At 55.2% G+C, this 25,659-nt stretch overlaps 1 protein-coding gene across 3 annotated transcripts; it reads right to left on the bottom strand.

Annotated features, from left to right (window-relative positions):
• Nucleotides 1–113: 113 nt before the first annotated feature.
• On the bottom strand, nucleotides 114–25,659 carry CPEB1 (cytoplasmic polyadenylation element binding protein 1). Of its 3 annotated transcripts, none has more exons than XM_035566774.2 (11): nucleotides 25,256–25,659; nucleotides 22,440–22,628; nucleotides 8,000–8,226; nucleotides 6,781–7,030; nucleotides 6,410–6,523; nucleotides 6,023–6,112; nucleotides 4,917–5,053; nucleotides 3,846–4,044; nucleotides 2,371–2,465; nucleotides 2,074–2,154; nucleotides 114–1,515 (listed from the first exon to the last, which is right to left on the bottom strand). In XM_035566774.2, the coding sequence occupies exons 1-11, from the start codon at nucleotides 25,362–25,364 to the stop codon at nucleotides 1,405–1,407; spliced, it is 1,602 nt and encodes a 533-aa protein (XP_035422667.1). In that variant the 5' UTR covers nucleotides 25,365–25,659; the 3' UTR covers nucleotides 114–1,404. The 3 variants fall into 3 exon arrangements, with proteins under 3 accessions (XP_035422667.1, XP_035422666.1, XP_035422669.1); XM_035566773.2 differs by having other exon boundaries at nucleotides 6,008–6,112; nucleotides 25,256–25,640; XM_035566776.2 differs by lacking the exon at nucleotides 25,256–25,659 and adding an exon at nucleotides 22,891–23,042 and having other exon boundaries at nucleotides 6,008–6,112.

Genomic DNA, 25,659 nt, shown 5'->3' with positions numbered 1-25,659 from the left:
CAGGAGCCCCTCTGTTCACAGCCCTGCTCTGTGTCCCCCCTCCCAACCCCTCAGGTGACAGGACACCCATCCCCAAGGTGCACGTGGGCAGCAAAGAGGGAGCACACAACATCTTTTTTTGCTGCAACGTGTTTATTATGTGCCAAAAACTACACCACAGCTTACTCCACGCATCTGTAGGAGAGTGCAGTCTTGCCTGCATATACTACAATGAGGTAGAGACTTCACACACAGCTTCACGAAAACCCACAAAGAGCAGCTGGGATATGCAACAATGCAACATCAGCTCAGCAGGAAAGAGGGAGAAATTATGACACTGGTTCTTTGGCACACAGCTTCCGATAGAGGGGAAAGTAAAAAAAAAAAAAACTATAAAGTTCTCAAATCCCAGCAGCATTTCAATCGACTGCACCGTTACTTCATACATTTCTTAAACAAAAAGGAAAAAGTACTTGTCCCCTCTAAGAGAAAGGGCTCCTATGAACCTTCATCTGTCCACCGAAACGCAGCCCTTTTTTAGCTAGTTACAAAAGAAAAGTAAGTCCTGTGACTTTGTGATTAAAAACCTCTATCAACCCCCCTTAAGTGCAACTTAAAAAAGTGCAACAAACTATTTAAAACTATATACAGCAGCTCAGAGATCGTTTATCCGGTCCAGTTTCAAATCCAAAAATCCTGTCCTGTTCCGTTGCAAACACCTCGATTTACAACTTTCCACCAGCAGCCCCCAGACACAAATTGCAATAATGTTAAAAGCTGCCAGGAAAGAAAAATCTCTCGTTTCAAACGACTTAAAAACTGTTTAAGAGTGTAAAAAGGAACTGGTAAAAACCCTCGAGCGTAAAATATGAAATATGATTTGGTTTAAATGAAGAGCAAAGTCTCCTTGTTGTTACAGTAAAAAACGCCAGCTGAACATTCAGTTTATGCCGTTCAGATGGGGGTTAAATGAATGGAAAGGCACTGTATGGCAACTGCAAAAAAATGGAGCCAATGAGACCTGCATTATTACCATCAGTATTGCAAGGAATGTAAAAAAGCGCCTTTAATAAATAAAAAACCTAGGTGAAGGCATCTGCATAAACACCTTCTCAACACGCGGCCCTTTTTGCTTCTCGTCAGCAAACTAGGAACCAAAGTCTGGGAACTGCAGAATCGCTTGAGGGGTGCTCCCCCCCTCAAAAACCCCAAACAAAACCCGACAAAATTCACTGTGCATTAGTGCAGAAACAAAAAGACCAGCAAGTGCAAACGTGAATGTAAGATTTCCCCATTAGTCCTCAGGAAGCGCGTTCCCAGCCTGGGTCTGGCACCAGCAGGCACGCTCGTGCGCTCTCCACTTGGCAGGTTAACAAAAGGACTTTCTCCTGCGCCCGCGGCGGCCCCCGAGCCCTGGCGGCCGCTTTAGCTGGAGTCTCTGTTCTTCTGGTTGCGCATCAGCGGGCGGTGGTGACGCAGGACCTCCATGGAGTGCTGCCAGTGCCAGCAGGAGCGACAGAAGTACTTGAAGCAGATCTGCGGGGAGAGCAGAGGGCAACGCCACCGGTCAGGATGGGCGGACACAGCGCACAGCGGCCTGCGGGCTGGCAGCCCCCTCCCTGGTTTCACAGCCCACACCAACGCAGCAGCTCCGAGGGCTGCTTGAGCAGAGGGAGGGAATTCCAGCAATGCTGCCGGAGGGCTCCGCCAGCACTCGCTGCTCTCCCACTCCCGTCTCCTCCTGGTGAGGTGGAGCAGAGAATGCTGCTGCTGCTCCATCTCCCGTTGAGACTCCAACAGGGAGCTGCTGGATTCTGGCCCAGCTCCTTCAGCAGTGAGCAGAGGTCAGACAGCGTCCTCTACATTTTGAGCAGCCTCAGGACAGCAGTGGAAGGCTGCCTCTGCCCCGGTGAGCAGCAGGAGGACTGCCTCCTCCAGAGCTCTTGCTTCAACACCTCATCCTCCCCTGTGGGGGAGCACGGACAACAGGGAACCACAAACACCGCAGCCACGAGGAGCGGAACCTGCTCCTCCTCGAGGAAGTCCCTGCGTGGGGCTGCCAGGAGCAGGAATGGCACCAAGGGAAAGCATTACCTGGTCTCTGCAGAAGAAAGGGCCAGGCTGAGCGCTGCAGACTTGGCACATGGAGTCCTCCAGGTATGGGTCAATCTGAACCTGTGCAAGAAACCAGGCAGCTGGCACAAAGCCGTGGCTCTGGGCAGCCCCAGCAGGGCCACGCCACACGGGTCACCAGCACCCCTCACAGGGACAGGGGGCAGGCTGTGCTGATCAGGGTGCTCCCAGCAGCATCGCCCATCTCACACACACACACACACACACAGAAATCCAGCTCTCTGGGCTGCCCCAAAGCCTCTCCCACCAGCTCCTCACCTTTTTAGTAAACTTGGTAGTTTTGATTTCCACAAAGGCAGCGGTCACCGCCTTCAGGTAACTGCGCTGGTTGTTAAAGGTGACACGGCCAGACCCTGGAAGAAGCCAGACCCCAAGCATTACACCAAGCCCACGCCCCCAGGCAGGAGCCAGGGGGAGATGAGGAGCCCCACACACCGCCCGCCTCCTCCACCAGGCAGACACAGCAGGCAGCTGAGAGCAGAACGGATCTTCCACGCCTGCACGAGCTCTGGGGCCAGGACAGGAGGAGCAGGACCAGCAAGCTCCACGCCTGCACCTGAAATACGCCAGTGCCGAGACAGCTCAGCAGCTTTTATTTTAAGCCTCCCACTCATCCCAGAGTCTTGCATTTTTGCATCTTCACTGCCAGTCAGCAGTGCTCCTGCACCACTCATTTCCAGCCGAGTTTCGTTATGCTGCAGAAAAACCTATCTGTGCTCACCTACGAGTTTCCTTTCTTAGAGTAATAAGAGCTTTGGCTGTTACATGACGCTCCTGCGTGCTGACAGCTAGAGCTGAAGGCAGCAGGGATGGGCACAGTGCAAAGCGCCAGCCAGAACACATTTACGTTGTCCCCTCAGCGCCCACCCAGCATCACAGGACAGAGGCTGGGAGACCTAGATCTGGTCTGGGGCACAGAGATCAGATCTGGGGACCCTTCCTCTCTACAAGGGTCACTTCAACCTCTTAGTGGGGATCTCTTGGGACTGTCCCCAAAAGCCACTTCAGCAGTGCCATGAGCACATCCCAAACCCAGGCCTGCACCCAGCCTTAACCAGAAAAGCTGGAACGCTGTCCATGGACAGTGATGAGCAGCAGGCAGCTCAGCATTAGCCAACTCTGAAGTTGTTCCTGCCTAGTGACAACCAAGAGACTCACGGTCCCTTCCAAAACACAGGGACCACTGCAGCCTTCCATAGCTTGAGCCTGGAAAACTGCTCCTGATGTTCTGTTGCAGGGTTTTTCCACACAGACCAGCGCCTTCAGTGCTGAGGTCAGCAGCCAACAGGCTTGAGTTTGCCCCAGCTGCGTAACAGCCACAGCTGTCCCTGCTCTGGGGATGGAAGAAGAGCTCAAGCAGCATTTAAGGATCATTAGCAGCTGACTGTCTGTGCACAGCACTGAACCAAGGCAGAAAACCCTTCAGCAACACTTGAAGAGGCACTAAAAACCTTGAGCTGCTGCAGAATAATCTGGGAACTGGAAGGTGCCAGGCACATCATCTCTGCCAGCACCCCCAAGGCTTGTCTCGCATCCCCACAGCCAGGTGGGGAACACTGCTGGTGGAAGAAATTGGCTGGACATCTGCTCCCAGAGAGGTGGAGGCAGATGGCCATTTGTCCTGCTGGCTGCTTGTCCTGCAGAGCTCAGCACCCTGGGAAGGGACCAAGCAACGGGCACCGCTGCAGCGGGTGCATCTCCTCAGAGCGCTCCCTGGCAGGAGCAGCACTCACCGATCGGGTACTTGTGCTTGTCCGTGTCGATGCCAGCGTAGACCACCCCTCCGAACAGGTCATACATGACTGCTGCCAGGGCCTCTGCATTCAGCATCCCGTGCAGAGCCCCCACGAACACTGTCTTGCTGGGATCCAGCCGCTGCGACGGGCTGCGCACAAAGTTGCTGTCTGCCAGCACCCACGGGATCACCTGCACCTGAAAGCAAACATGAAGAGGTCAGCAGGCCAAGGGCCTGTGATCCCACCACCAGGCTGATCCTGCACCCTCAGCTGAGACAGGAACCCTCCCAGGCCCTCAAGGACTTCATCCCCAATCTGCAAATGCTCCTTCAGTTATTGCTGTTTAGGATCCACATCCAGGACATAAGAGCTCTGGAGCTCCAGACACCTCAGGAGAGCTGGGGCCTGCCAAGGGAACACAAACACTCCATGCTGCTCTGTTTCAGCCAAACTGGAATCCAAAACACCAGTCCATTGGGGCTGGCAGCCAGGAAACAATCCAGGCACGACCGATTTTACCTACTGCCTGCACCTATGTTTACAGCCCAGTCAGACGCCTCCCTGCACAGAAGCCTATTGTTGGAAGGGATCGATGAAACAACCCACCCACTGCCAATTTCAACAGGAGCTTCCATCTGCTAGACAGCTGATATAGGGCTCTGAAGAGGAGAAACTTCTGCCAGAGCTAAATCACCAGGCACAAAGAAGTGCTGCCAATAGCCAGACACCAGGAGAGCTGTCTGGAGTGCAATTAGTTTGCGCCTGTCTAGATAAGACCTGAATCTCAATTCTTTAACTCTACAAACTTGTGCAGCTGCACCTGATCTACAGCTAAGGCCCCGCTCACTGGCATGCCAGTCCAAGCCCTTGGCTGCTGTAGCACCTCCACCACCAGCGCACCGGTCAGCCAGCCAGGGCTGCGCTGGGCAGCAACTGCGGATCCAAAATATCTGCCTGCAGCATGCACAGGAGCCATCCATTCTGCGAGCAGGCAAGGTGTAATAGAGAACCAAAGGGATGGAAGTGTCTCTGCAAACAAAGAGATGCAGAACTGATGGGCCTGCTCACCTCTTTGCAGCGCATCCTGCGGCTGGACATCTTGAAGTAGTATTCACTGAGCCCGTCAGGACTCAGCAGGTCCTGGGAGCATGCCTGGAGCAGAGCACGCACAGATTTCTCTGACTCAAACACCAGGTAAACATATCCTTTAGAGATGAAGGGAGAAGAACCACTGTTAGAACTGCAGTGGGGGGAAGACCATCCCAGCTTGTAAGCACCTTCAAAACCACTCTCAGATAGCACTCAAAGTATCTGCACTGCATCTCCCTTGCAGTCCCCAACCCTTCCTCTTGGGAGGCAGCGTTACTCCTCCTCAAGCACCACATACAGGATCCACTGCTGATGCATGGAACTGGGGAAGAGCCCCCTGCAGCACAGGGCTGCTCCTCTTCATCAGAGGTCACCACGCTCAGGGACATCTGGGCCACCACCTCCTGCAGGCACATCTAGACATGGCAAGTGGCCGCAGCCAGCCCAGCCACAGCACGGGCTGCAGGAGAGCAGGCTCAGCTTCACACTTCGGACGTCTCATCCCAGGAACATCAACGCAGAGCTTTACACCACTGTCAGTGCCAACACTGTGCCTCGCATTGCTTTGGTGGCTGAGCAAGGCCACTAGGCGCTGCCAAGTCTACAAATCAGCCACCACGTTCGTTATGCTTTAACTCATTACTGCTTACACATCAGCCCAACTATTTCAGACAGGATTAAGCCACGGGGCCATTCAACTCGCTGGTGCCTGCAGCTTGCTGCAAACATACATTTGTATTCACTGTGGGTGCTTTACGCCAAGGGCACACGTGCCTTGGGTGCCTGCACCAGCAGAGGAGGCTAACAGCCACCACCAGAGCAGGACAGCCCCACGCTGGGCTCTGGAAGCACCAAACAGGGGTTTTGCACCCCCACGCTTCCACCCAGCCCTGCTAGGGACAGGTTAGAGGTGACAGTGCTCCGCAACCCTGGTGCTGACCCCAGTGCGAGCGGGACATTTACCCTAGGGTGCTCTGTACCATCCAGTCACCAGCATGCAGCCGTACCATCCCAGCATCCGTGCTGTAACATAGCATGGGAAAAAAGTAACCCTACCGTGTCGCTATTACCTTTAGGCATATTACCTTTGGGAGGGCAGCGTGGGTGTTTGCCATCCTTACCAGGCCACTCCACACTCAGTGAGCCAAACACACGGAAGGTGTTGATCAGTCCAGCTACACACGGAAGGAGAGAAGTCAGTGCCCCCTCAGATGGCTCCCCCCTGCAGCCACCTCCTCACAGGGCTCTCCTGAAGGCCTGAGCAAGCTGTACACACACCGTGCCAGGTGCAACCGTCCACTGCGCCACCACGTGCTGGCAACTCCAGTGGGAGTTGTGGCTCTTTTCACACAGCTTCAAGCTCCTTCCCTACCCCTAGGCTGTAGGGGAGCTGGCAGCAGCACCCCAGGGAGGATGGGAGCCCACCTGATACCAAAACCCAAGGCCTGTGTGAACGGCTGCGGGCTGCTCACCTTCCGTAATGTCCCAGGGGACTCCACCTAGGAACACTTTGCAGGAGTAGACAGGGTTCTTGTAGTTTCGGGGAGGCAGCTGCCCGCTCCAGGTGCAGGTTGCTTCATTCACAGCTTGGACAAACAGGCAGCACTCAGAGGAGGACCATAAGGACCATATCCCCCCCAGTTACCCATTCAGCAGAGCTGCACCAGCAGTGAGAGGCAGCTGCCCAAACAGCCTCTGCCTGTTTTTCCACCAGCTCATGGACCCAGGAGGAGGCCTGCATGGAAGGTCTGAGCTGCTGCAAGCTCAGGGCCAGGCCACCCGGTCCCCTCCCACAAGCCACCACCAGGCACTGAAGGCTGCTGAGACCCACCACCTGACTTACCTGCTGCTTGCCTATGCAGCCTGGCTTCTCTTTCAATACTGAAGGGGTCTTCTGGAGAGTCCAGGAGATCCCAGGAAGGCCACGCAGAAGCTCCAGGCCATCTTTTCGATGCACTGGCTGGAGAGGAAGTTGCTGCAGCCAAGGCAGCTTGATCTTGATCCAGCCGTGACCCCACTCCCATCTTGAGGGGGTCTCTTGACACCCCACTGAGGGGCAGGAAGGGCAGAGGCGGGGAGATGCGAAGGCTTGACTGCAAGAGAAACTCCACATTAAAATCCAGCTTCCCAGCAGGAGAACGTAGCACCTGAGGTCATGCACCACACCAGGAGAGGAGGCTCTGGGGATGCTCCTGCTCTGACTGAGGTCTGGCAAAGGCAGGAAAGCCACTGCCTCACCTCGCTGGGGAAGACCTAACCTTCCCAGAGGAGAGTTGTGCTGCCTGCCACCGGAGATCCCAATCCCCACCCCACCCAGGAGTTAAGGAAGCAGCAGTGCCAGAGCAGAGCCAGGTGCAGCTGAGGCCCTGGCTTTACACTCCAGTCCCAAGGAGGAGCAGCCCACACCATGTGCGGAAGCACAGGGCACCCTGCTGGCACCCAGAGCTGCTGCTCACACTGCAACGCGGGCGGACCCAGCTGCACAGACTGGGTCAGCGAGACAGGCGCTCGCCTCGCTTGCCGGCTTCCAAATTTAGCTGTGCTTTAGGGAGCACAAGCAGGCTAGACCCAGTTTGCTGTGGAAGAAGCAGGCCTGCGATGGAGGAGCACAGTCAAAGTGGAATGGCAATGAAAGGCAGAGACAGGAGCTCTCAAGAAGCCCAAGCTAGTGCAGCTGCCTCTACTCAGCCACCTCACTAGTGGAAGCAGGACAGACACCCTGCCACATACCAGCTCAAGCACTCAGACACTCTGGGAGCTGCCTTAACCCATTAGGGCTGCAGGCACTAGGGCAGCAGGCACAGAGCAGCAAAATATTTAGAAGAAAAATAAGGATTCTGCTAGGCTGTTCTGAGGGAGGACTGCACGAGCAGCCCTTCTTCCAAACCCTGGGCTGCAGGAGAGCCTTGCTGCATCACTGCATGCATGACAGCTCCCTCAGCATTCCCTTCCCAAGCAGGCAGGCCGCAGCCCCACACGTCTCCTGCGCTCTCCAGAAATGCAGCGAGACACCATGAACCAGAGCCCCAGGCTGCAGGGAGCAGGTGCAGGCCCCAACTTACGATTAAGTCCGAGAGGTGGTCGGAGCCCGAGCTGAACCCGCTGGTGTCCGAGTCGGAGGGGCTGCTGGAGCGCGAGTCCAGGAGGGAGCGGGAATCCAGGCGGGAGTTCCTCAGCGCCGGAGTGGAAAACTTTTCCGACAGGTCTGAGCCGATGGGGTCTAGGGGCAGGAAACCCAGCGGGGGCTTCCCCAGGACGTTCCCCAGAGGGTTACTCAGCATGCTGAGAACTGCAACAGAGAAACACAGCCTGTCAGCGCCACAGCACAACGCCTCCTTCCTCCTGGGCAGGGCCCAGGAGATGCCAGGTACCATCGCCCTGCATGCAGGCGGTGAGGGAGATGGCAGGCTGGGAAGAGCAAGGCCTGACCCACCCACGTGGGATCCCATGGGGGCATGGCTCCAGCCAGCTCTGGACAAGAGGAACAAGTCTCAGCAAGCTGAACACGTCCCCAAATCAAATGACAAGAGCAAAGCATTCAGAAATGGTTTTAATTATTCAGAGGCTGCGAGACAAGGCAGCCTGCCCTGAAGCTTTCAGTTTTCAGCAAAGCAAGTTCGGGATACACACAATATCCTCAGCCTCACAAGGTTTTAACCCAGGTTTTCAGGAGCTCTTGTACAGAAGAGGAGTAACAGTATAAAATGCTGCCCAAACCAGACATTAAAAGAAGTGCTATCACACTGAGGTGCACTACAGCCACTAGACACCGGTGTCACCCCAGTGCCAGAGAGCTACCGAGGGTACGCGCAGCGCTGGGATGTACCTGCCCCAAGCCTCACGCCTGCTGGGAGCTGGCACCTCTAACCTCACACTGCAGTGAGGAGCCTCAAAACAGCAACAGAAAACTCAGCAAGGCACAGGCAGGCCCCCGAGGCACCTATCTGAGGCAGAGCCGGTCCGCAGGAGCTCTCAGCTCCATCCACAGCACCTCCCTGCATTTGCGGAGCTTTATCCCCAAGAATTTCCCCAGCAAGAGCACAGACCTCTTCCTTCCCCCATTTCAGCTGTGGCACAGGACTGAACTCAGCACTCTGCTAAAAGGAGACTTGGAAAGAGACCATCTGCAGGATAAGGTCACGGGGAGCTTTTCAAAAATATCTGCTCAGCTCCCCCCAACACACAGACAAACCAGCAAAAGCCAGACCGACCCCGCAGCCACAGGAAGCCTCAGCAGTACTTACTGTCGGCGGAGCCCGAGCGGAGCAGCCCCGCGAGCAGCAGGAAGCCGAGGGAAAGCTGCTGCAGACAGCTGAAGGCGGGGAGGAGACTGCTCCCTCCTCGTCGCAGCACAGAGCAGGGCAGAGCAGAGCATCTCCCAGCCCAGGCGAGCCGCACTACGCTGGTTCGCCGACTTCTCTGAAGCCACGTGATGTGTTTAAAAATACAGCCAGCATATTGTTCAAGGGAGACAGCTGAATTTGTTAAACAGGCTCAAAAATCTGATTAGTCACTAAACAGTACAAGAGTCAAAGCAAAGCAGCTGATCCCACGGCCCAAGCCGCGCAGCTGACAAATGCTCCAGCACTGATGCCCTCCTCCACCGGGCTCATCAGGTTCATACCACCGGTCAGCAAGCAGCCCCACACCGACCCCATGTGTGGTGGCACTCCTGGAGTGCTACAGCAAACACCGTGCCGACAGCTAGCAGGCAACGCAGTCCTGTGCCTCCTCTCCTGGCTACAGCACCACTTTCGGAGGTTCAGGACCAGAACCCCATCCAGGCTGCACCAGCAAGGAGTCAGGGGCACATCAGCAGCCCCCGGAGGTGTTATGGGGTTATCGGTAGTGTCACCCTCATCCCTGCCACCACGCTGGCTTGCTACAGCCGCAGCTTACACATTTGCTCCCAGGATTGCTGGGATGTCACTGCAGCTAGAAATAGAAAAACAATGAGGCCGAATCCAGTGTCCGCAAGAAGTGGAATTACTGGCCTTAAAAGGATCGAGTGCTCAGGTGTCTGAAGAGCATGGCGCACCTGAGTTTCAGCACCTACCACCACACTGGCTACAACCGACCTACTCCTGACCTCCAGTCAGGAAGCGCTGGCATCCTGCTGTTAATGCAGACAGGACTCCATCCACGCCAGCAGCTTTCTGACAGATCCCACAGGCAGCACTGAGCTACGGGCTGTAGCTACGGGCTGTGCTGAGCTTGTGGGAGACCCCCATGCCCCAGCAGGTCCGAGGCCTCATCTCAGCACCTACAGCCGCTCACAGAGCCATGGGGAGGAAGAGCTGCCAGCCAGGCTCGACATTTGCTCCTTCATGCTCACTGAGCGATCAGGTTGCATCCCCTGAAGCCAGCCCTTGCAGGTAGCCTAGGAAACATCCGCGCTGGAGACCAGATCTTGTTTCTCGCTGCACCCCTCCACCAACCTGGAGTGCTCACACACAGCTCCCTGCTGGCAGGGTCACCCGCTGAGCCCCCTCCTCGGGGAGGGCCCCACCAGAAAAAGCCACCCACCCAAACAGAACCTCTCAAGTCATTTGGACCAGTCGATATAGACATCCAGGGATGTTGCCTCATCTCCCCTCCCAAACAGGGAGCCTGCAGGAGAGGAGACTTCAACCATCTTTAGTGTATAAGCAAGATGCATCAGCAATTTCCAGTGTCAGGAGCATCCCTGGAGATCCTGAAGTGGAGCAGCAGACACCAGATCATTTTTTTCTTAGTCTAAGCAGTTAAAAGCAAACAATCAAGTATTTTTCACACTTATGTGGGAAATTCCAGCCTAAGGGTCCACACGATTCCCATCCACCTGCTCACACAGCAGCCCCAGCGTCCAGAGCACAGCAGGCGGCAGAAAGCTTCTGGAACTTTTCAGGCCACCGCTTGGAGCTGCAAGAGAGGCACATGCCAACTCTCCTTTGCAGGGGACAGCAAAACCAGTAGCTTTTAATAGAAACTCCGCTCTGACTTTTGACTCACTGCTGCAGCTTTAATGACTGAATTCGGAGCCAGCATGCTCCATCTCTGAGCACGTCAGCCAAACGCCGACAGATTTAAGAGCTCTGTGGAGCAGTCTCAACACCCCCATGGCACTCTTCCAGATCGCAGGCGCTCAGGACGCTCTCTAGAGAATGAGCATTGGAAGATCCAGTCCTGCTTTTCCTAGTAAATGCCATCAGGACACTGCTGCTGCAGTGTGCCCTCTTAATTCCTGCATCATCCTGGGGCCCCAAGAGGTACAAGCATCTCGGACCCATCACACCCAAGCCACACATTTCACAGCAGAAGTACGCAGTCACACAGCCCACAGCCATGGCCAGGCTTACCTCTTTCAGCCAACTCTGTCCTGCAGACCCCAAGTCATCTCTTGGCCCTGCTTACAGCCACGTTTCACACGAGCCCACCCCATCTCAGACCAACAACTCCCCCAGCACAAGCCGCTGTTTGCGATGTGCTCCCTGGGAAAGGAGCTCCAACAGCAAGGCATCCAACACCCAAAGCAGCCAGACTCAGAAGAGCTTTTATTCTTGCATGCTCCAGTTAGATTTACAAGTTAAGATTTTCAGCACCTGCTCAGGATCTTGAAGCATATGGCCTTCTTCCCTGCATACTGTTATTTACAGCCACTTAAGGATTAGACCTTCCTGGTAGTTTTGACCAAGCCTATTTTACAAGAAATGGCTGTAAAGATGAGCCCTGAGCAGCCAGGCTTACCACTGCCAGCGGTTCAGGGAAGGACTCTGGGCAAATAAACCACCTTACCGCTACGCTGATGACAAATGACGCTTTACTGCCTTGAATAAGACCTTAAGATAAGCAGAACACTAGAGACAGAGCAGCCACTGAATTTTTATTCCCAGTGACTCGAGCTGACAAAGAGCCCTGCCACCATTAAGCTGTCCTCGAGGACTCCGGCCTCAGCTTTGGGCTGCAGGAGACCACCCAGCAGAAGGAGCTTACAGCACATTCGACACAGCTGCTAGCAGAGCAGCGCCTCTGCCCCGTGGTGCATCTGTTCTAGGCAAGTTACCCAGAAACAGTCTTGCCCAGAGCAAAGGCACTCATGTCACTCTTCTCACATCCCTCTGCTCAAGATCTTCCCCATGCCATCGGAACACCAGTGGAGGCTTCCCCACAGAAGAAGTTTGCCACAGGGCAGCACACACTGCTCTCAGCCCCCTCACAATTGTACGTAGCCGCGTGCACGCACACGCACAAGAGACTCCCGTTCTGCTGAGCGGAGTGCCAGGCCCCAGATTCCTGCATTACAGGCAACGTCTGGCACCTGCATGCTTAATGTGCGTGCAGTCAGACACCGCTTTTGGCAGTGGCACCGAGTGCTAGATGAGCACAGGCACCCACTTTTTGAAGTCGTGCTCTGAATACATATTTCAGCCTTTGAAAACTCGCTGCAGGGCTGGAGGAAGCCTATTTAGAAGGGACCAGAACTTGTACAAGCAGGTCAACAACGCTGAGATGGTCGCTTCTGCTGGCTGGCACCACCAGCACACCACCAGCAAGGGTAGAGGCAGGGACATTTCAAGCTCCAAACACTACTCACATTGCAAGCCTGCCCCTCTGCCCTGATCTCCTTGTGGAGGCAGGGGTGAAGAGATCAATAGGAAAACTCACCAGGAGGAGCAGAGAAGATGATTTTCAGAGCTACCGCACTTCTGCTTCCACTCAGTGACACCTGCCATGCCCAGAGGCTGCAGAGCTGCATGCACATTTGGGGCACGGCAGCGGAGGAGGGAAGCAGCGTGACCAAGGCCCTGGAGACTGAACACAGTGCAGTTTCTTTGTCATTCGCCAAATAAGCTTGTAGAGGGGAAAAAAGGCTGATGTCCCAAACAATAGCCTGCTGCAGTTCCAGAAAAACAGCTTGTCTGCAGTTTTTACCGCCCAGCCAGACTCTACCCATGTGGGGTGGGAGCAGGCTGACTGTTTTAGTCAGCCAAAAAGCAGCACCTCCTACAGACACGAAGCAGCTTCATGGCATGAGAAACATTTGCATGTCTGAAAGGCAAACGGGCACCTTAACCACCTCCTACAGTTACAGCCAACGTCTCTGTAGTTACGGCAGCGACGCAGCCAGACAGGCTGCCAGGGTGAGTTTTCCCCCCTCCATCACAAATAAGCACCAAGCTGCTTAGAACTCGGCCTGCTCAGCATAGGGAAGGGGGGATCCGTACTCCAGACTAATCTCAAATGGGGTTTCTGCACTTCTCACCTGCATCCATGGCACCTTATGCTGCCTGGGGGAGCCGGCATGCCTGCAGTTACAAAAGACACCCAGGATCACAAAGAAACAGGTAAAATCTGCAAAGAACTGCTAATGGCAAAAGAAAAATCCTTCCTCCTAAGCAGAGAAGCAATGGGACAGTGCCTGGAATGGAAAAGGGGGATTTGCAGCCTTAAGTGTTCAGAGCTCACCCGAGCAAGACCTAGCACTACTGATCAGAGCAGCAGCCCGGATACCTCCTGAGGTCTTGCTGAAATCCTCCTCTTTCCATTATGCTCCCATCACTCCAGATAGGGAAGAGTCACTGCTGTTATGAGAAGAGCTACCTGAAGGCAGAGGCAGAGCTGCACATCACAACACAAGTCAGTCATCTCGAACCAAATGCCAACATTCACGAAAAGTAAAGCCCAGACCAGATGTGATCAAGCATCCACTTTGCCAGCAGTAACCACTGTCTAATCAAGAGCTATCGCACAGCCCTTTGGTTTTTTTTTTTTTTTTGTTTCTGAACTACAGAATAGGAACTCTGCCCTGACAGATTCTTCATTTGGGACAAAGAAGAACTGAGGATATTCAGGCAGCTATTTCTGGTTTGCTAAGAAGGGGCAGGGGAATAAAAAAAAGCAGCATGATCCCACAGCTAAACCGCAGAATTAGAGTCAGGACACCTGAGGTCTATTCTTGGTTCTGGCACCAACACGGTAAGTCACTTCCCCGGCGTGCCCTGAAAAATGGAAACAGCAGCAGAACCAGGAACAGAGGCTTATTGCATTAATGTTTGAGAGCACAGGTCCTCCTCCTGCTCCGAGTGCGCAGGACCTGGCTGACAGCAAGCTTAACTGCTTCATGAGGCAGGGAATTTACTACGATGTTTCTGGGAGGGGAAAATGGATGCCCGAGGTAGATGTAAAATCAGCAAGGACAGCTAAAACATGATTCAGGATTTTAGAAGCGCGCAGGTAATTGCGTTCACTAAGCAGACTGCCACAACTGCATTCATCTTAAGAGATCAGAACAGTGAAATACAGCAAGGTTTAACACATATCAGTCCCAGAGATATTTAAAAGCCAACATATTCAGGTCAAATTCTGCACAACAAGCTTCAGTTTTGCAAGCCTCAAGAACAAACACTTCTATATTTAAGTACTAAACTCCTCTCAATTATCTGCTGCAGCGTCCAGGGTGCAAACTCCGCAGCATGTGTTAGTTTCCGTGATAACAAGGCTGAGGCTGACTCATTTTCGCTGCTCAGCTGTATCACAGTTTGTGGGGTGTCAAGTCGATCAGGATACCAGCTTGAGGAAAAGGAGAGCTCTTTGGAGAACGATGGGGGAGCAGCATGCTGGAAAAACCCCTCTGGGCAAAGGGAGAGCAACTAAAACAGGCTGTTGCCCCAAACGCAAGCCTCTTTGGGAAATGGCACACAAGGAGGGGAGCCGGGCATTTCTCCATGGCCATCTCACACGGATGGCAGCGGCTGTGCCCAAGAGCAGCCTGAGCTGGCAGCAGCACAGCCCTCACCTGTGATTCAGCTGTTTTGCCAGCACCTAAAGGACTGTGCACAACAAGAGGCGCAGACACGAGGTGCTGAGCCTCAGGACGTGGTGTTGGCTGGAGATGCTCCGTGCTGGCCCAAAGAATGTTTCTTTTTCTTCAGCCCCCCTTGGGCTACGCTGCTTTTCCCAGCCTGTCCCATTCCCCATGCGGAGTCCTGGGGAAGGCAATTTGTCTTGAGCCCACAGGCAGGCAGGTTCAGACCAGCCGCCCTCCAGCAGCACCCTCACACAGCTCCAGGTGGAAGCACTCAGCCTTGCACACACTGCAGGGTTTGTAACAAGGCACGGAGATAAAAACACATTCGGGACTTCTTCTAAGAGCTACCATGTTACAACAGATGAGCTGCAGCAGACAGCGCCTTTCATACCTCGCTCTGCCCAGCAAGTAAGCAGCCCTTCCACTGCTTAGACACCTAGCAGCTCAAGGGCTGGAAGAAAACCTGTCTGCCCTATCCCTCATTTGATTGGCACAATTTTGGGGATGAATTTTACCCCAGGCCAGAGCTTGCACACATCACCTGAAACACCCTGCCACCACCTCCAATATCAATCACAGTGGAAAAAAGACTAAGCTGCTAGTCGCCTAGGGCTGCTCAGAGCCACCGAGGAGCAGCTCTGATGCTCTCCTTGGGAGGGCACACACCTGTAAGGCTCATTTCAGCAGCTAGATGAGAGGCACACACTTCGAACTACAATCTGGTGTCAAAAGCTTATAGGGAAGCTCCACAAGCCCCATGTATTTGTACACATCGGCATCACCAGGCGATGAAGCAACAGACAGCTCGTCTATGAAGAGTGGAGATCTGCCAGTGCTGGAGCGTTTTCTCCACCACACCTCCAACAATCAGATGCTTGAGAAGTCTGTGCCTTCCTTGCACCCACACTCATCCACCGTTACCTCCACAGGCTTGGTGGCCAGGCAGCAGCAACAGCCCCTTGGATGCTCGGGAGAGCTCACTCAAACATCCTTCCCTCCCAGGAGAAACCAAGGGAAAGGATTTTTGGTGGGGCATGCCTGCTCCTGCAAGCCATCTCCAGCACAAGCCAGGAAGCTGCCCTGACCCACTTTAGCTCCTGCTGGATGCAGGCAGAGATGCTGGGTAGGTTCCTGTTCGAGTTGCTCACCTATTTGCATCTTCTGCCTTATAGCATCAGCGCAAAAAAAAATCTGTTTAGAAGCTGCTCAAATGGCAGATCTAAAAGCTGTATTAAGAGCAGCTGCCATTAGAAACCAATTGCAAACTTGGAGTTCGGATACTTGTTTTACTTCTTTGATACATAAGTTATTCTGTTAAGGATCAAGTTCTGCTGCCGCATGAACAGCCTGCAGCTATCAAGTGCTCCAGGCTTTCTGCTCCTCAGCACGGCCAGCTCTGGCGAGCAGCTGAGAAATCAGCCCGTGGAGTGTGATCAGCCCTTACCGAGACATCCTCAAGAAACAAGTGCCCATTAAGCATCCACACCAAGTACATCCTCAGAGAAGCCCTACAGGAGCTAAGAGGGCACAGGGCAAGCTTTTAGGCAGGCCATCGCGTAGGCACCGCTGCAGTACAATGGGCACACAGGAGACCCTGCGAGGCAAGCCAGCTTCCAGCTTGGAAAACTGGATATCCTCCCTTATTGCGTTATTATAACTAATCTCCACATATGAGGCACTGCAACTGTGTTTGTACTCCACCAGCAAGCCCTGAACAGCAGGCAGGCTTCCCCAGAAGGGCCAGGGCTCAACACAGAGCCACCAGGCAGCTCATTCTCTTCTGAAGAGGAAAGGTGCTGAGCACACGAGACCCAGGATCACACGAGATCCAGGACCCCCAGCGCCAGCAAGCCTCTGGTTATTGCATTGCCCGAGTCACACACAGGTCTGAGCCAGCAGGAGGTGTCACCACCTTGGGCCAGCACAACAGATATTTTGAGTCTTTCCAGACAGGCTCCCCCATCACTAGGGAGTTAGAAGAGTCCTTCCCAGGTGCTCTGGTGGCACACAATAACCTGGAGTTATCTGATGCTGAGCTCTTCTCACCCAGAAAGCCTCCTCTAGCACAAAACAAGACCTCTCCTACAGACTGGCTGCTGAAGCCACTTGTCCACAAGGCAGCAGGTGGACACCTGGACAAGCAGAGGGGCACTGGAGAAAGCACCAAGCTGCTGCCCTGCTTGGGAGCAGGCACTTCGCACCGTGCTGCAGCACAGGTTAGCCCAGCAGCAAATTAAACAGAATGGATGCCCTGGGGACTTCCTCACCTAGATCCTGTCCCTCCAGGGTCTTCCTCGAGCTCTGCAGCTGAGCACTCTGAGCAAGCAGCTCCAGCCCTGTAGGAAGGGCAGCACCAGCTGTGTCATGCTCATTAGCAACAACCACCCCAGACTGATCAGCAACACTCACCAACCTCCTCTGTGGCCACGGCACACACCAGGACAGAGTCTGGATCACCCTGCAGAAAGAGGGGTGCTTCCTGCTTCCTTCTGCCAAAGCTAACCAGCTCCAGAGGAGGTGTTTTCTCAGGTGCCTGCCACCACAGATGCAGCATGTTGAAGACAGTCTGCAAACAGCCGGTCCTGGGGGAGCAGTGTGCAGGTCCCTCTGGCTGTTATCGGGAAGAAAGGCTAGGAGTCCATGGAAACAGACGTGCTTCTTCCTGTGCAACAGGTCTTGTGTCTTGAAAGACACATCCCCCTTCAGGAGATGATGGGCTTTTGCCTTGCAGGCTTTAGAGCCTCCTAACAGAGGCCCCGGCTCCCTGCCAGGCAGCGCACAGACTGCCTGCAGCCCTAGCCCAGCAGACTTTAAGCAGCTGCAGATGACCAGCACATTCACACTTACTATGGAAAGAAGTCGCTGTGCTCTGGGAAGCAGCAGAACCGAGGGCTGGGGACGTCCAGCAGCGCTGCCCCACCACAGCCCACTGCCCCAGCTCCAGAGCCATAACTTTCAGGCTCAAGAATGAGCCGGCAGCAGAAGGTACAGACACAGCTGGAGCTGCAGCCTCAAGAGAGGATCCAAGACCAAATCTGAATCTCTTGCCGCACCAGCAGCTTCAGGGCAATGCTTAAGAATTCGGTGACATTTAGGAATTGCACATCTGCTCAGGCTGTACTCACCCAAAGACAGCATCCCAGCCTCCAGGAGGCAAAGCCACCATCAGCAATTTCCCAAGACACTGATAGCAGCGTTCAGAACTTATTTAGGGGCAAGGGAACAACAAGGGTGACATTGCAGAGCAGAGCTGATCCTCCTGAAAACACCCTGGCAGTGTCCCGTCCCCCCCGCCCCCCCCGAGCCTGTGCTCAGCAAAAAGCCTCAGAGGCTGCAGATCTCTGAAGAGGGGCTGAACGATCAAGCCCTTTCTCTTTACAGAGACATGAGAAGAACAAAGAAGTCTGAAACTGACACCAAGCACTGCTCACACCTGTGCTAGAGCCTATAGAGGCCACACACAGCTCAGGGAACAGGACAGAAAGCTCCTCCAGTGCACTGGTACCATGGCAAGCTTCACATTAACAGACTGGTTTTAGGATGATTTCCCAGTGGGCGAGCCTGCCTGTCCCACATAGGGAGGCTGAGACTAACCCAATATAGGGCAGACCAGGCCAGCCAGACCAAGCGGCTGGCACACAGGCAAAACACCGGTGAGGGAGCCGTGAAATCCACACTGCCTGGGTGCTGCTGCCACTGGTTCTCTGGGCAAGAACTGGAACAGGACCCCATTTGCTTGTGCTCCTTTAGGAACAGGAAAGATAAAGGATGCCACCAAGGGCAGTCCTGCCTTGCTGCCTCTTACCCCTTCCTTGCCTCTGCAGAGGGAGGAACACAGAGGTCTTGAGGCAAGCGGCTGCCTGCTGCTGGGATGCTGTAAAGGGGAAACGCTGCCTCCAGAAAGACAGCTGGGATGCCAGCACTGGAAGTGCTTAAGGCCAGTTTCCTGCAAAAGCCCCTCCCCAGGCCACCGAGCAGCTTTCTGGGGCTCGATGAAGTACTTCCAGCCTGACAGATCTAGTGGCAGCAGCGGGTTTGATGTGCCTTCCCAGCTATGAGACAGCAGTTCACTCCTACAGCCAATAAATGCAGGCGGCTCCAGCCTGCAGCAGCTGCTGCCTCCCGGGGAGGCTCTCTCCAGACACCAGCTTCAGGGGCTGGCAGCGCGTCTGGCACGCTCTCAAGGGCTAAGTACGCGTCCTCGGTGTGTTACGGTGCTGCACCCAGAAGGAAGGCGCGTTACAAACAGCCTGGTCCAGCACGGCCGTTCCAGCATCCCTTTGGGAAGGGGGACAGAGGCAGGACCAGAGCATACAAACCGGCCTCACTGCACCCCGGCCTCCTCTGGCGTGGCACCGGGTCCCGCTGCGCCATGCCACGCCACCGCCCCGGGTGCACAAGGTGACACCAGGAGGGTGTGCAGCCAGCGGGTCCTTCCCTTTGGCTCAGAGCTCTGCACTGGCAGGGACAACAGGCAGCAGAGGAGGTCCCAGCTCGTCAGTGCTCAAGCACAGGCACTGCAGGGGACCACATCAGCAGTATTTTTAGCCTGATTGTTACTGTTTTTTTTTTTTTTTCCCTTTTTGCACTTCCACCCTCCCAGCCACCTCCCCATGGGTCTGCACAGCTGAGTCACTGCTGGAACCTTCCAAAGGCATTGGGTGCCAGCAGCACCATCCCTCCCCAGCCCCTAGAGACTGCCCAGCACTGACACAGCCTCACCTGCCCGCAGAACACCCCCAAAAGAGATCCCAGCCCTGGGGAGCAAGCTCATGCAACCTCCTAGGCTGCAACGCTGGGTGCTAGGAGTTCCTGGACATGAAAGCACCCAGCCCATGTCCTCCTTCCAGCCACAGCATGGCCAGGCCACCCGTGAACGTCCGCCAGCTCCTCAGATCTACACAGCTCACAGCCCCAGGAGCGCTCCTCTGCCACCCGGAGAGGAGCTCCCCAGTTTTCAGGAGGTGCTCCTGAGCTACACGGCCTCCCCTCCCACGGAGCTTCACACTGCTGCTCCAGGGCCCTGGCAGAGCAGGCAGCCGTGGCTCTGCAGCTGCAGGGGGCATAGGCAGGCTGAAGCCATGCCACAGCCGCGCACAGACCTCAACATTTCACTTCCCCAGTGAGCAGATGCCATCCCCACAGCTCTTGGAGAGGGACTGGAACAAGTGGGCAGGCCAAGGAGCACGCCTGGCCTAGCTGCTGCATGTCCTGGAAGGGAGGGTGGGATGGACAGGGGGAATGCGGTCTCAGGACACCCCAACCATACAACAGGGGCACTCCAAAGGCCTGAGGCTCCTCCAGGGAAGCAACACAGCTGCATTTTGGCTGGTTTATGCCCCAGTCATCCCCACCTCCTATACTGAGGGAATACCAGGAGTGAAAGTGAGGAAGTCTTCAGTCCAGACAATGCCGGGTGCCACCTCCTAACGGCTGCTGCTACCACAAGCACCCAGAGGATGCAGGCCACCCAGGCACAGCCCCTTTCCACCGCTCCTCCCAAGCCTCTGTGGCAGGAGCTTCAGCACAACACACTGCAGTCCGCAGGGGCACTAGGCACAGCCTCTACTCGCAGGGAGGTCACCACAGCACCTTCAAATCACCCCCAAAATTCACCTCCCTTACAAAACCAGAAGCCCCCCACCCTTGGAAGCACACACATCCCCCAGCACCACAGTCTACGCAGCTCAGCCTGCGGCACACAGAAGCCTGCCACAGGCTCATGCAAGCGCTGCTGCCTGGCAGAGCGCTGCAGAGACATCCGCACCTCTGCCAACGCAGCCTGGCAGGAAGCTGGCCAAGAAAGGGCCGGGGACGGCCGCACCACATCAGGTGGGGCTGGGACACCAGCACAGAGCAGCCACCCCAGTGCATGACAGCCCCAGCTCTGCATGCCATGGTTAGTGCTGGAGGGACGGTTCGGCACCGACACAGCCTCCTTTAAGTGATCCTTTACATTATGGTCCTATAACACAGCTCAGGGCCCTATAGTCTGCTGGCTGCCATACGGGGGCTCTGTGCACAGCCTGTTCTAAGGCATCTGTCCAGCCCGCAGCACCGATAACTCCCATTCCTCCATCCCCCCATGATGCTTCAGCGGTGGTTGAGCTGGCAGTGAATCAGCTACAGGACACACAGTGAGCGTGGTTCCCTGGCTCGTTCGGGGAAACCCAGAAAACCATGTGCTGGAGACTTAATACAGCAACCGCAGCCCGACCGTAGCAGACCCTGGTTGCCTGCACTAGGGCCCGTGAGCTCTGTCTTGTGGAAACTGGATGTGGGAACTCGAGTGAGCTGCGCTGACAAAGCTGTCATTTCAAACTCCACCACCCCACGAGCGATTTTTACGACCGATGCAGTGACATGCTGTGCTGTGTCCCAAAAGCTCAGCTCTGCCTGTCCAGGGGCAGCACCCCCTCAGAGCACACGCAGTGTAAGCAGCTGGGCATTGGAGGTGGTCTGCAGCACCCCCTGGCCCCCCCCAAACACCCACACAGCACTGCCCAGGGGCTATCTACATTCCTGTCAGCAGCAACTTCATGCCTGGGGCCTCTTGTGTCACCCAAGTCTACGCAGAGATGCACTACCCTTTTAACAAAGCAGCAGCGTGCTGCTATAAAGGGATGAGTTTCTGTAGCAACCAGGCTGAACTTGTACAAACTCTGCCAAAGCACTAGATCTTTCCATGGACTGCTACTTGAATGAGCACGCCAGCGCTGGAGAAGCTGGTCCTTACAGCCCCGCAAGGCTGGGAAATGAACACGTCCCTCTCTACCACACCCCCTGCCCCGTGACAGGGAGCTGCATCGAGTTCGTGCACGAGGCGCCCCTTCCTCATCCTGCGCGCACACGGTTTGACAGAGAAGGCCGGTACCTCTGCAGGAGTTAACTGAGCCTTGTGTGGTGCTGGAGAGCACCCAGCACCCCCAGGACTCCCCGTCCCATCCCAGCTGGGGATGCAGCACTAGGGGAAGGGAAGCCAGCAGCACGGCTGTAAGCCCACACCCTGCCGATCATGTAGGTTTGCGCTGGACCACAGGGGTTCAAGTGAGAAGCCATTCCGCTGCACCTCCTCCAGCCCGCTGCTCGGAGCGGGCCGATGCTTCCAGCCGGGGAAGGCTCCCTCCGAATCCTCCAGGCTGAAGTTGTTTGCCAGGTGCTGGCTGCACCTACCACACCCCAGAGGCAGTCGTGCGGCCAAGCACTGCCGTGGCGCAGGGGCGAGCGCTGCCGCCGGGACTCTCGCGGCCAGGCAGGGGGTCTCTCCGCAAACACACAGCTGCAACGCGCCCTGCCTGCCGCTGGGGATTTTCTCTGGCCACCAGAACGAAGTTGGGCTGTGCTCGCAGGCAGCATGCTCAGCGCCCTAGCACCACACCCCCCACCCACTCCATGCAGGCTCAGGGAGAGGATTTCTCTTCTCCTCTCGGCTGCGTTATTCCTCCAGCGGCGTCACAGCGACAGTGAAAGATAAGCCCGGGCACTTCTGCCTGCAGTGAACTGACGGCAGAGCAGAGGGGGCTGTGGCACAGCCCGCCACAACCTCCCCAACTCAACCCTACCCTCGCCACCACATTACACAAGCACTACAGGGCAACAAGCCCCCATCGGAAACTGCCAGCACCCCGTTACACAAGCAATTGCTCTGTGTTAGCTTTAAAAGGGCAAAAAAATAAAAAAGGAATCCAGCAACTGTTGCTGCGTGTCAGACTCACCGGACTGTGTACTGGTTTGTGCTGCAGCATCAGAGTCCTGGGTGCTCCAGGGTCTGTCCCACCCTGTCAGGTTGAGGGACTGCAGGCCAAGGCACAGGTCGTTGGTGTCGGGGAGGCCACGGGAAGACTCTTGCGTGGATGTGGGGAAAAGCATCCTGCTTGCCACTGCTTCTTCAGAGTCCTGGAAGTCTGCTCAGATTGAGAACAAACAGAAGCTTGAGAGTTCAGGGCTGCTTTTCTTTCGAAAGAAGGAGTTTTCCGAAGCGTTAAACCCCAAGGCAGGTCTGGCGCTGCTCTGAAGCCACTGCCACTGCAGCCAGCGGTTGCACCCCAAAAGGCAGGGCTACCATATGTCCAGAAACCAGCCCCCCACCCCCCTCAGCCCCTCCACCTGCCTATCCCGCCTGCATTACTGACTGGGTCAGCATGTGACCAGGCTGCTGATGCTTACTGTGCTGACAGTGACGTCACTCAGCCATGCAACAGAACCGCATCAGCTCTTACAAAATAGGGGTAAGAAGAAAGGATGGATTCCCCCGAAAGACAAGGCGGCAGGCAGGAGGAAAGGGGTGCAGCTCCGGTAAGCCAGGCAGCACAAAAGCAGAGCTCCACGGCACAGCAGACAGCGATCCCCCCAGCGACGACGATCGCAGCAGCGACAGAGCAGACAGTTAGTTTTAGTGCTACCCAGCTCTCCTGTCCCCGCCTCCCTCCACCCACAAAACCCAAAAACACTTTAGTCCTGGACAGCCTCCAGCTGCTGGCTCCAGTTCAGAGCCCGATGCAAAGCTTCACAATTCTGCTAGCATAATCTATTCGGTTCAGCTTGGCCACTCTGCCTCCCTGACTCTGCATTGTTTACCACTGAGTAACAAGGATAACCTTCACCCCCTCCCCGCTACCCAGAGGGAAGCGCGTTATCCCTGTCCGGTCCGCGTGGGCACATCACACCAGCATAGGGAGCGCAGGACCCGTTTCTCATTGGGAATTTCCGTGGCCTATTTATTTCCCTTCCGCCTGCCCAGTCCCCCCCTGCCCTGAGCCCTCCCTTCCCCTGCGGGAGGTGCGCAAGCCTACGGTACTGGAGACGCCGGATTCCTGCCTCGGTTTAAGCCCGTGCCAACAGCCTAAGGAAATGCAGCAGGTTCATAGTCTACGAATTCCAGCTTAATGCAGGATCTGGGGGCTGATGAAACCACAAGATGCTCAGCCGTGCTACCCAAAATCTGAGTCAGAGGGCATTTATAAGCCAGCTCCAGGCAGTGGCAGCTGTCTCCTCCTCCTCCCCCTGCCCCCTTCCCTCCCACTGTGCCATCAGATGTGCACCTCGCGCACACGCTGCTCGCGGCTCTTCAGCGACTCCAGCCTGTCACGTTATCCCTCACGTGCGGCCCCAGCCATCCCAGGCAGCCTGCCGGCCTCCACAGGCCTCCTTTTCTGCACCCACAGCCGGATCCCTCCTCACTCACCACCCAGCACAGCCAGGCACCGAGGTGGGGCCCTTGCCCTCGCCCCACAGTGGTTTCAGGAGCTAAAACACCACAGTCAGGACGCAACCAGCTAAAACTGTACCTGCCGACAACCAGCTGCCTCCCTGGCCACAGCCTCCTCCATGGTACTTCGCTGGCATAGCATCCACACAGCTTTTCCTACTCCCCTAGTAGCACTAGTATGAGCTGTAGCACGCCAATTCAGTCGCATCGCTACCAGGCGCCTGTAACAGCATCGAGTATTTCTCTGAAAGCATCGTGCCGCATCTTCGGCTGGGTATTTTACTGCATTAATTCCTCCTGTACAGTTTTCAGATTGCTCGTTTTGGACAGGCCCTAAAAACATTTATAATGCAGCTGTAGGGAGGAGAGGATAAAGGCACATTGCTCAGACAACTCAGTTCCCACAGCAACCATAACTTGCCCATATGAATATGCAACATTTCTGTGTTTATGGAAATGCACAAGTGCTCTGCCTGAGTCCCCATCCCCGGCTGGAAGGGGGATGCGCCTGGGGAGCAGGATCTCACAGGTTTTGTACCGTCTTCACCATCAACTCCCACCACGCCTGATGCTCGGACAAGCACAGACACAAGCAGAAAGTATTGACAGACAGCAGAACTCAAATCCCATCCAGAGCCCCTCTGGAAAACCCACCACTGAACAAATAAGGAAAATAGGGAACAAACTCAAAGCGCTCACACCACAGCATCCTAAGCCAGACATGCCAGCTTTCCCTCGCTATCCCTATTTCTCAGGAAACAAGCTATTTTGTTTAATTGAACCCAGTCAGATTTGGGTTCAGAGCTGTGTTTCCTTCTGACGACTTCAACCTACACTGAAGACGAGCTCTCTGCAATTCAGTTTACAGGCATAGCTGCTGAAACACAAAGCAGGATTTACTTAGATAACCAGCATTTCTTAATTAGACCTTCTCCCAACCGAAGCAAACAGCCAGCACAAGCCTGCTTCCCCTTTAACGGCAAACAGCCACGCTGAAAGATGGATATGGGTCATCAAGGAAAAAACTTAAAAAGGGAATTTAAAATGGATTTCTGGAATGCTTACTTTCAAACTCAGAATGGAAATTTGTTACAAAGCAGACGATTGTTAATGGCACACATGTAAAACTAATAGGATGTAGGGCAGGAGGAATTAATTTCCTACAGAAATCCAGTCTGAAGAGTCACAACCTCAAGTTAGTTGCAAGTACATGCCTACCAAATATTAGTTTCACTTTGCAATCTGACCCAGCCCGGCCCAGCCCAAATGCTTTGCCGAAGACTTTTCCAAGCCCCGAGAACCAGCCCGAAGAATCTTTCCAACCTGGGTTTTTCCCTGGAGTTGCCCCTGGAACCCAACCATCGTGGCAGAGGGAGCCGTGCTGCTGCGCTGGGCTCGTGCCCGAGCCGGTCGGGTTTTGTTTCAGCAGCATCCTGAGAAGCAGGTCCTTAGGAAAGCGCTCCCGTGCGAGTCTCGGCAGCTCTCCCAGGCAACGTCCTCCCACCGGTCCGGGACGTCCCCAGAGCCAGGGCACACGGCAGCACAGGCTGGGCAGCTTTCCACACCGCCGCCCCGACAGAAAGCTGCATTTTTCAGACTTCAAATGTTAGCCCCGCATTTAAGGCATTTCAAAGGCTTCTTAACAAGGAGCATCTCCACGCGGCTCAGCCCTTAACTTGCAGCTCAACCCTACCAGCAGGCTTACGCAAGCCCCAGCCACTTGTCCC

Source organism: Cygnus atratus, chromosome 11 (genome assembly GCF_013377495.2).
Source record: "Cygnus atratus isolate AKBS03 ecotype Queensland, Australia chromosome 11, CAtr_DNAZoo_HiC_assembly, whole genome shotgun sequence".
NCBI lineage: Eukaryota > Metazoa > Chordata > Aves > Anseriformes > Anatidae > Cygnus > Cygnus atratus.
This window is presented reverse-complemented; position numbering and strand designations above follow the sequence as displayed.